The 11,498-nt window shown below is 37.9% G+C and overlaps 1 protein-coding gene across 3 annotated transcripts in view; it reads right to left on the reverse strand.

Moving 5' to 3' along the window:
* The window catches only part of LOC146453160 (dynein axonemal heavy chain 6-like), an 80,241-nt gene extending 71,477 nt beyond the window's left edge, over positions 1–8,764 (reverse strand). For all 3 annotated transcript variants that reach the window (XM_085097009.1, XM_085097010.1, XM_085097011.1), the window contains exons 1-5: positions 8,348–8,764; positions 5,864–6,193; positions 5,011–5,502; positions 1,574–1,677; positions 811–873 (exon numbers count right to left, since the gene is read on the reverse strand). In XM_085097009.1, the coding sequence (XP_084953135.1) occupies positions 811–873; positions 1,574–1,677; positions 5,011–5,502; positions 5,864–6,193; positions 8,348–8,617 (1,259 nt within the window). In that variant the 5' untranslated portion in view covers positions 8,618–8,764. The remainder of the gene's footprint in view (positions 1–810; positions 874–1,573; positions 1,678–5,010; positions 5,503–5,863; positions 6,194–8,347) is intronic.
* Positions 8,765–11,498: the final 2,734 nt, after the last annotated feature.

The following is an 11,498-nucleotide window of genomic DNA, read 5'->3' on the forward strand; positions in this document are numbered from 1 at the left end:
GGCACCGTTGTGCTCAACAATGACTGCATACAAAATAATCTTTCTAATTTTATTTCAGCTCTAAACATTTAGTTTAGTTTACCTTCATAAATTTAGTTTTCTCTATGTCATATAATATATGGGTCCACCATCCTAACAGGCACTTTCCCCCAACTCAACCGTTGATTAATCTTAGCAGTATGCAGGATGTTTGTCACAAGAACCTAGTTTGATGGCCTATCTCACGAGTCTCTTGTACTAGCTCATGCGATCAGTGGTAGCACGTCCAAACCAGTAATTGGAAAGTCATAGGTTTGAGGTCTGTTGGGAGAACTGGAAATTTGTGTTTCTGAGTATGCCTGTATCACTCACAGAATAATACATCGCTCTAAAGTCTGCACTTAAGGACGGTGCCTACTAATACCGAAGTATTTTTGTGCGGTTTATGACTATGCGGGAAAAGCAGATCTCAGCAAGGCCTAATGGAATCCAAAACGAAAATTGGGGGTAACCACGCATTTTTCAGAGATAATTAAGCAATAATATCTCTAAAAAACGCCAAAATATAAAGCAATGTATGGGATTTTTTCCTAAATTGAAGCTTAATTATCTCTGAAAAATGCATGGTTACCCCCCATTTTCTTTTGAGATACCAAAAGCATTTGGTAAGTTCTGCTTTCTCCGTATAGATTTAAACCGCGCAAAAATATTCCTATATTAGTAGGCACCACCCGTAGGAAACCCGAGTAGCTCGCGATGCGCAGAACGTATGCGCAGTAACAATAGTAGGCACCGTCCTTAAGGTTTACTAGGTAATTATTACTTGTTTACCTGCTGCTACAGTTCTTCTGAAATCTCACATTGTTCTTCCAGCATGTGTAACCTTTCCACAACCTGAAGATAAACATGTATTTGCATAATTATATGGAAATTTGCCTATAATTGTTAGTAAAAATGTTTAAAAGTTCTCACTCCAAGTCAAAGTTTAGGGGGTTTTAAAGGACATTTGCATCTTAAAAAATTAACTAAAGTCAAATTTTATCTGGTCTCACAGTCATCATCGTCCACTAGGACTCTTATTTTCTTTTCAAGGCAAAGAAAGTCTAGGGTTCACAGAAAAAAATGGTGGTCTAGCCATTCTAGCAAATTCTCAAATTGACCATTTGCTATCCTTAAATTGAGAACCTCTCACACGTTTTCATCTCCTCCCTTAAGAGACCACCTTAATCACTGGCAATAAGCATTCACCATGCACTTAATCCTTCCATCCAAGGGAAGAGGTACTCAGTGACACCACTACTAGTTGCATCCAGTCTCAGAAACTGGGGTAACCTCCAGCTGACTGTGGGAAAATATGGCAGCTCAGTGCATTTGAAGGGGTGCGTGAAATAAGGCCCTAAAGTAAGTGACTTTTGATGTAAGGTCAAATTCTCCTTTCATTTCACAAGCGAATGCAAGGAAATTTGGAGGGAGAATCTAGCAATAATTATTTATGAGAAGTCACTTAGGGCTTTTTTTCAGGCACCCCTTCATTTATTAAGTAAACCTTAATACAGTACCATGTGCCTTTAACAAAACCACAAGAAGTTCTCACCTGAACTTGGCAAAGGTCGGTATACTAAAAATTATGCTGAAGGTTTTCCTTTCATAAAGCCACCTCTTCAATGGAGTAAGTTCTGAATCAAATCCTCCTTGGACCTGAAATCAAAGATTATACACTGTAGGTGTCTTAAATTGAAATCAACATTTTAATGACCGAAATAATAACAGTAAAATATAACAAAATACAGTACCACCTAGAACTATAGACCCATTTGCCGCGTCGTTGCCGCGGGACCTACTCGCGGGTTTCCCTCGGTATTCCCGCAGCGGGACGTTTTTTTTTCCCTCGGTTCGGTTACGGTATGGCTCCAAAGTTGCCGCAGGAAAGTTCACGTAGGTAAAACCTCGGTAAAGAAAAGACGCGGTAGAGTTTGAATACGCTTTTGTCTCCTTTGCTTTGTCTTTTGGTTCGTCAGCTTCTAATGGCAAAATCGCACCAAAGAACATTAACCAGGGATGACGATCATGTGCGATACACATACGATTCTCGGCCCTTGAAGGCTTGAACCATTTGAAGAAAATGAGAATCCGTTTTCGAGTATCCGACCACATTTGAAAAATCCTTTGAGGAAGATTCTGATTTAATATCCCAAAACTGGGTATACCCAAAATATTTGAAGACTTCTTGTGGACAATGCGCAATATTCACTATCGAAGCTTCGAAGCGTGCAGATTTGCTCAAGAAAAAACAAGCAAACTTGAATTTTCAACACAGTCTGTGGAGTTCCGTTTGCCAGACCTTTTAAAATCATTTATAAATTGAAAACAAATAATATTTCAGCATGCTTTGTGCCGCTCAGCGCCCGAATAATTGCAATTCCAACACATTGTCGGTCACTCGGACTCCTGACGTGACAAGCTGTTTGATTCAACACGGCAGAGTTCCAGAATGTTAGTCCCCTGTTTACTTTGTATTTTTTGCCAAGTTATTTTAATTTTAAGTTAGGAAAAGCCAAAACAAAAAAAACTGACCCATGAAATTTACGGATTATAAAACATATGTTCGCGCGTGACGATGTTGTTGTAACTTGAAACCCTTGTGTCGACTTCGCAAATTTTTGTCGCTTGTGTCTACAGTCTATTTTAAACCTCTTTCTTTTAAAATGAACTTGGCACTGCAACAAGAATAATTTTCCCTCTCAATATCCGATTTTTTAGAACACAAGCTTGCTCTAAAATTCAGGAGATATTTTTAGCAGCTGTTCGGTCGGACACGTACAAAAAAGCTGACGAATCAGAAGCAGCGGTTCCCTCAAGTGCAAAACAAACGTCAAACTTGCTCCTATGCAAATTACGGTTAATTTAGACGTTTGCCCCGTTGCTTGTATCGAAATGAACAAATTAAGAAAACTAAATTTTAAAAAAAGGATTTTTTATGACAGTTCAGCGAACTCTCTTTCGTAAACTTACACTGAGGAGTGTTCTGAAAAGCAGGTAAATCAACGTACACGTATACGTATTTCAGTGAGTATTTAACATACCCTCGGAGATACATGTAACAAGCTTCTTTCAAGTGTTGGATTGTTAGTCACTTTAATTTATTATCTCTGAAAAGACGGAATACAATCATTTGCCAAGGCAAAGATTCAGGATTTCAATATTTGAATTATCATGCGAACTACCCAACGCCATTTTGACTTCAAATTACTCCTTCGATTAAGCACCGATTCTTCGCACCTCGAACACTTGCAGTATAAATGTCTTCACTCACGCTAACGCTTATATTAGAAATGCAACCAGTCCCCATTGTTCTTTCCTGCGGCACGCCTCGTCTTTTCGCCCGCGGCACACTGTACCTCGTCTTCACCGTGGAACAACCATGTTTTCACCTAGGTGGACGCGCGGCCACTACCCGCGGTAAAGACGAGGTATGCCCAAGTCCCGATGGGTCAATAGTTCCAGGCGGTACTGTATGTACATTTTGAAAAAAGTATCACTTCTACAAAGTCCAGGTTCTTAGGAGATAAATTTCATAATATTTTGACAATATAATAATTTATAATATCTTCTCTAAGAATTTCTAAAAGGACAGTAGGGGAGGGGGCAGTTCCTTTCAAACAAATTATAGGCATGGCATTTTAAACTTTTCTTTTGTAAATGCCATTTGTTTCAAAAATTTTCAACCAATGACATTCAACTTCCTTTTTGTCCCTTTTGTTCCAGATTACAGACTGAAACAAAGCCGAGACAAAGGAAAATACAAATTAAACTGGTTTGAAAAAGAAAACACACAAATTTGAACCAAAACATAGATCTTTATGGAAAATACCAAATAAGTAGAATGTCGAGTTTCCAGAAAAAAATCCATACCCACCCCATGGAAGGTCATTGGAAATTCTTAGGGGGATGGGGGTCTTAAAAGTCAAATTTAAAAGCAACGTATAAAGCTAAACTGGAATTTCCTGGGGGATGGGGAGTGTAAAACAAAAATCTACCGAAGGGGGAGTATGGATGTTTTCTGGGACTGCACAATATATTTAAATACATGTATATGTTGTGATTCAAATTCTTTTTCTGAATAAAAATGTTCATTAACCTTGTCTCAGATTATGGTAATGAATACCGCACAAAGGAAAATAAAAAATTAAAAAAACTGGTTTGAAAAAAAAAAAGATTAAACCACAATATATATTTGAACTGCAGATGAAAGTCTCAATTGCGAAATAACAGACCATTAAAGAAATTTACTGTTCACAACTTAATAAGCAGCTGCGAAAAGAAAACCAGAAAAAATTCCGCCTTGAACGGGATAATGGCACCCATTCATGACCGTTGCAATAGTGCACTGCACCTGTATCGAAGAGGTCATGAGTTCAAATCCAGTCCAAGCCTGATTTTTTCTGGCTTTCTTTTCACATCTGCTTATTATAAGTTGTCTAAATTAATTGTGATCGCTCTTATTCCTTAATAGTCAAGATCTCCATCTGAAGCCCTAAAAAAAGTTAAGGGACAATAAGACAAGGCACATTTTTAATTTTAGTCCTATCATCTCTCTTGCAAGCCTTTATTATATAACAAATAAAAAAATGTATGAAGTACTGCTTCACATGGATTGCTATGTGACTACCTGCTGAACATGTAAGTATGCCAGCTAAACTCAAAAAAAAAAATGATCTGTAACTTTAGTCAATCTGTGCAAAGTTGCAAAAACATATTTTTTTTGTTATATGTGTGGTTTAAATATGTTTTGGTTTAAAATTTTTCAAACCAGTTTAATTTTCCTTTGTGCAGTACATAATCTGAGACAAAGTTAAGGGAAATAGAAATCAAACTGCTTCGAAATTTTTTAAGCCAAAAAGAATTTTGAACCACAACAAAAGTCATAAATTATCATCACTTTATATCCTTTTCCTATCAAGTTCAGCTTTTACTAAGTTGAGTTGAGTATTAATCAATGCATCAGTTTATCAACATTTGTTTCTGGCATACCTGAGTAACAGCAGAAGCAGTAATGGTGAAATACTGTGCAGCTGCTTGGGCTTCCTGTGACGTTACGCAGGTCAGATCATAAGGGTTGTACCGTGCAGCTCTGACACCTCGATTCTTTGGAAGGCAGTACAAAAATTTTCCATCGTCCTCTCTTATATACAATCTGTTGATATTGTTCTCATCTTCATCTGGGTCCAAGCCATCAGCAATTGCATCCAGATTAGTACTCATGTTTAGTCTGTGACGAAGCTTCTTTATTACATCTGTGACATCAAGACCAAGGAATTCATCAACATCACCAGGAACACTTTGGAGTGGACGCTTTGTCGTGTTACCATTTACGCCGAGTCTCTGGCTTCTGGATGGAGGAGGACCAGATTTTGCAGATGAGACTTGAGATTTGTGTGAATTAGGCCTGCTGTGTGAGGCTTCACTTGACATAAACGACATTCCTCCATCAGCAGTTTTACCAAGGGAACTAGTAGATAATGCCTGAGATGGAATAAAACATAAGGTTCATTTAAACTTGCTCAGGAAAGTACGACTACTCTCAAATTATATAAATATGACAGATTATTGATACAAGCTTTTTAAAATGCAGTTTCACTATAAGACTTTTCTTACGATTGCATGAAGAACCAAGTGAGAGTGAATCAATTCAACCAGCAGTCAGTTTATACTTCTCCTTTCTTCCTATTTTCCTTCCTTCTTACCTTTCTTCATTCTGTTTTCCTTCTTTTACACTCAATTTTATTAAACCAACATTCCCAAATAAATGTACCAAATCATGGACAAATTACTTGAATCATTGCTGACAAAATAAATCAAATTATGAACGCCAATTTAAATTTACCTGGCCAACTAGTCTTCCATCATCAGAGAGTGCACTTGCCTGTTCCAAATTTACATTTACCAAACCATCAGTTACAATAGGACCTCTTTGTACACTGTCAGTTCCAGTGCAAGAGACTGACTGCTGTGATTCTGAGTCCACTGTGTCTAATGCATCAAAGTTTGTTTCTTTTTCAAGCTGGTTAGTTCCCAATTTGACTGAGACCGGTTCCCTAGAGAAGCCCTGGTTTCTCTGGGCTTGTAACCTGTTGAAGTCTCGTCTGAATAGAGCGGTCCTGTAATTTCCCATTGCTGACCTGGGACCACTCTTTGATGGTGGATGAGGTGTGACCTGATGAAACAAAATTGATCAGTGAATTGGAAAATCAGAAAACAATCAGGTCATCAAGAATACAATTATTAATACTATGTACAACAGTTATGACAGACAAAAGAAATGCATGAAATATTATACACAATGAGAAATCAACTATTTCCATGGTTAGAGGTGGATATATTTTGATTATTGATTTTTAGTATATACATTTGTAAATAGTCTGTAATTTTTTCTCTACGCAATTCAGTTTATACTGCCATGTAGTGTCTTAATAAACGTATCTATCTATATATATCTATATCAAATGCAAACAGTCTTTCAAAAAAACTGGTCTCACAACATTTTGCCAGATTTCATTTGTCACACAGTCTTTAATATTTAGTGGTTCTCTGCACCTTGAAGACTCAGTTTCTAAAAGAAAACATCTAGCATCTTTATTCTTTATAAAGCAGTCTTGGAGTCTATTTCCTAATAGCATAACTATTTCTTTTTCAGAACCAGCATTTTTGCAATACCTCCTTAACAGAATTAACATTTTAACAACCAAAGGTAACCATGTTACTCAACTCTGAGCAGAAGCATATGGGAATTAATATGCATCTGCTCAGAGACATAAGCTTTTAAAACATACTTGCATTCGATTAACCTTATTCCAGAATAAGAAGAAGTGGAATAGCTTGTTTTAAGTAATTTGAGAAGCCATTTCTGCAAACTTTCGCCGGCACGAAACAATTTATAATTTAAGAGCCATCTTGTACTCCAGTAACTCCTAAAACCTCTTATGAGGGATTTCCTATCATGTTGTATGTATTCCTATTCTGGAATAAGGTCAATCAAGCATACCCTAAGTCTTGCACTCAAATTTAAAAACTATAAAAGCATCTCAGGTTCATACACACTCATGCCAACTCTATCTCCCGGATTATCCGGGAGTCTCCCGGATACGGAACGAATCTCCCGGTCTCCCGTACGGGTGACTAAATCTCCCGCATAAAAGCGACTTGGCGCCTTTTTTACATAATAGGCTAGTATTTCAACTCAAATGTTCCATAAATTTAAGAAATATTGTGTCATGGTACATTTGCATAAGTGTTTTACCCAATCTGCCACAAACTTTGACGGAAACCAAAGAAAATACGCTTTTTGTCATCATTGCAATATAAACGACTTTCTGATTGGATAAACGTTCAACCAATTAAAGAGCAGGACAAAAAAAGCTCGTGTTGGGTGAATCAATTATTTTTTGCCAACAAGGTGGGGGGGGGGGGGGTAAGTGCATCAATTTTGCTTAGGGGGGAGGGTAGGGTAATAAGGGGGGGGGGGGTTGCTCAGAAGAAAAATATCCAGATTTCAGATCTTCAGAGGTTGGCATCTCTGCATACATAAAGAGGGAAACTTCACCTTGCTGTCTCACAATTATAGTTTTAACCAATCGTTATGTTTATGAGGGCTAATGTCACTTCAAATTATTAAAAGGGACCTGATTATTTATGTGGTGTGTGTGTCCATGGCTAATGACACATACCATCTCCATATGAGTATCATTTGTTGTGGGAGGGTGGTAATTTACTTAAAAGTGGTACTGTACAATAAATGTTGTATAAATATTTTAGTGGCTTGACAGCTTGACAGCTAATGCCAGTGACTGAGGACCCACTAGCCCAGTGCTCCGGCCACAGTTGCACAGAGTGGATAACTTTATCCAGCGGATAAGTCACATTCCAGCAAATAAAACGTATAACCGCAGTTGGAGTAAGCTTACATTTTATCTCCTGGATAGCAATTTATCCATCGAGTAAAGTTATCCGCTCTTTGAACAGCTGCCCGGCCAGGAGTACATCTGCTTTAACAAGAGGCCCTGTATTCTATAGTTTAGCACTTAATAGCTTCATAAGCATGTTGAATACTGAAAAACATATTGCTATTTCAGTGAATGATTGAAAATACAATAAAATTTTGTGACGAGGAATTTGGCGTCTCATGTTTCCATGACATCGATCATTTATGAGCCTGTTCCCGCTCAATTTCAAAAACAAGAATCACATTTGTCTTCGTTAATTCTTTGAAATCCTCCATTGGGTAATGACACTGGAGCGTTTTTCAAACAGGGCATTTCCACAATGAACTCCTCAGTTCCTTCTTTAATGTCCTTACATTAAGCTTACGTACCTGACCAGACTGCCCTAAAGATGGCGGAACAGGCCGAAGTATCGCTCGAAAAACTTCGGAGTTTTCAGGTCTGTCATACAGGCGCGACTTCAAAGAGTCGATTGCAGCTCTACCATCGCTGATGTTGCTTTTTACAGGTTGTTTTTGCCGAAAAACGAGGTCCTTTCTGTGCTCTCTCCGAAAGAAACCAGTGCTTCCAGTTGGAGAAGAACGACAGTCTACCTCAGAATTGTGCGGGACGATGGGGTTTGTTTCGTCTGGATCTTCCATTTGGCGCTATAAAAAACGCTTTCTTGATAACTTGTTTAAGCCTTGTAAATGAATTTTGATGCCATCCATTCTTTCATGAGATGGGCCAGTACAAATGAGTTATCAGAGTTGACAAAATTTTCTGTTTACCATTACTTCAACATTTTTTTGGCTGCAAAAGGCCGTAGTAAAGTCCTTTCTTACGAGCTCATTGATTGGTTTATTCGGAAATCCTGCTTTTTGTTATAAAACTATGTGTCATTGGTTACTTTCACAATAAAGTCACGACAGCCGACAGGCATGATGTTTTTAGCCCTAGGAACGAGGTTCTAAAATATTTTTTTCGAGGATGAGCCAGAACTAACGGTGTATTTCATAAAGCATTTTTTTTTAAAGAAAAATAGCAATTTTCATAAAACAAGAAGCAGCTGTCTTCAGATATTATTCATGAGCCGAGGGTCTTTGTGTCAGGGATGGGGTGGGCAGGGAAGTTGTCCAACAAATTTTAGGTTTAACCGTTTTAGATATTTGTTTCTGAGGATTAACACGTACATATACAGAATTACTGTCAATTTTCAGAGTCTGATTAGGGTAATATAGGTCAGCAATGCAACTTCCTGTAATTGTGGGCCCTACATTCTTAATTACCCAATGGCATATCCTGATCTTCAAGTAAGTGGGGCCCAGCTCTTGAATGTTAAACTTGCTATACTCTTCATGAAACAAAATATCTTGGCACCTTGCCCCTGGGGGTCGTGGTTTTGGTGTAAAAAAAAAAAGAAGAAACCCAGGCCCCTTCCGTAATCAAGGCCCCAATAACTGACTTGAAATAGGCTTCATTTGATATATTAAAATTAAGCAATTTTGCTTAATTTTGTCAGCTTTATATTTCTTATTTCATTTACATGTATATTTAACAGCCTACAAAACTAAAATTGTTCCTTGAAAATTACATGCTCTGAAAATTAAAAGGGACACAACTACCTGAAGTGACTGGCCACAGGCAACATTGCAGACAGCATTGTGGATGAATGGAGATTCCCTGTGGTTTGGTTTTCAGTTGTTTGAGAAAAGTGAAAATTAATCGCTTGAAAGAACTCTTGGAGAACAAGATTTGCTGAAGATCCAAAGTTTAAAGTCAATTGGCTGCTTTAGGAGCCACCACTAATAAAAAAAAGTCAATGAACAACATGCTTTCAGTTTGTCATATGTTTATTCAGTGACATCTACTTAAGTTTTTATGGATATTAATTAGATTAAACTGCACCCCTCAGTGTTACCTAAAATTTTGCATAAAAAGGTGCAGCTTATACATGGACTTTTACGCTAGATCAGACTCAACATTAATTTCAGCTTCAATTGAACTTTCCCTCTCTCCTCTGTAGAGGCTTCTTTGGCTCGTGAGCGGAGACAGATAAGGGACTAGAGAGAGTGTAATATATGAGGAGCACGGGGGACGATCGTCCTTTTTATGTCCTCCCATTTCCTTTTTTTATAAAGGAGCCTCTGCGGAGGAGAGAGGAACTTTCCCCAGAGCCACAAAGGGCCTTCAAGCCCTAATCTCCACATGTATATTTGCAATACTGCTGTCCAAAGAACTCTTATAGCACCATCATCAGGACTTTTTAACTTTGGTGATCATTTCTTTTCTTCAGCTTATGACCTGCACGTTTTATCAAGTAGTAATACTATAAGGAGAAATCACAAGCTGGTCACTTAACAGTATCCTCCTTTCGGGTCAGATTCTCAAAACCCTAAACATTCTTTAATAATAACAGCATGTTGTTGTCATTAGGCTATTGTATTTTTACATGAATATGAATGCAGCTATTTCAATTAACATTGTTGGATCAAAGCATAACACTACAAGACAAGACCACAAGGTTATATGGGACTTTATTATGAATAAATACATTAAAATCAGCGATGCCTCGCGCGTTCAGTGAAGATTTACGATGGTAAGCCACTTGGATGAAAGAAACGTTACAATATCAAGTGGTTGAGGTGGCAGCTGCTTTAAGGTTGCCACCAAGAACTACATCTCAAAAGTTTTAAATTTTGGAGAAGTGAAAGCAAACACCTGGAACCAGTGCTTAAACACCCCGAAAAGAAACTACAGCAACGACAATGCTGCAAAACAATAGGTTTAATGAGGAAAAACAATCGCCCTGCACGTCTTTTTTTAAATTTTGGTACATTATGTGAAATTTGAAACTAGTACTGTTTTCAAAGAAATACACAAGAAAACTAACAAATCCCTTTAAACACCAAAGAAATAGCACAAAGGACACCATACCCCCAGGCAAGATTTCCACACAGCCCCACACATTAATTAAGTATACATTGTCTGAATCAAACTCTATTCACCCTCGCTGTTTGTGGAAGACGGTTTGTATGACAGTGGTACATGAATAATTAATGTATAGGAAATCTTTTCCACCCCTGCAAACAAACAGCGTGTAGTTTGTTTTCCAAGGTACTTCAAACAAACATTAATAATTATTAATAGCACTAGAACATCCCTAACTTTTACTTTTCGAATCTACATGTATGGGACATTCCACTTTTTTATCTACAGCCCCCTCAGGATGTTTGGGATCCGACACATCAAATTTTTCTTGACACCCTATGACCCTTTGAAGAAAAATATCAAGGGTTTTTTTTATGGTGCCTTTCAAAAATTAATCTAAAGCTCCCAAATTTTGATGGCTCCTTTGAGAAAAAGCCTATACCCTCTCAAGAAAAACTTATCATATGAGTTACATGTCGGAGGAGGGTGAAGCTAAAAAATGGAGTGCCCGTAAGCCTCATAGGACTCCCATGCAGCCGTTATTAGGAGTCACATCACCTAATTCCCACAAACTCCTGCTCACCAGAGGTCGGCATTCACTTGGCAACGCTT

The sequence above is a fragment of the Pavona decussata genome, unplaced genomic scaffold (assembly GCF_977016875.1).
Source record: "Pavona decussata unplaced genomic scaffold, jaPavDecu1.1 SCAFFOLD_348, whole genome shotgun sequence".
Classification (NCBI taxonomy): Eukaryota; Metazoa; Cnidaria; class Anthozoa; order Scleractinia; family Agariciidae; genus Pavona; species Pavona decussata.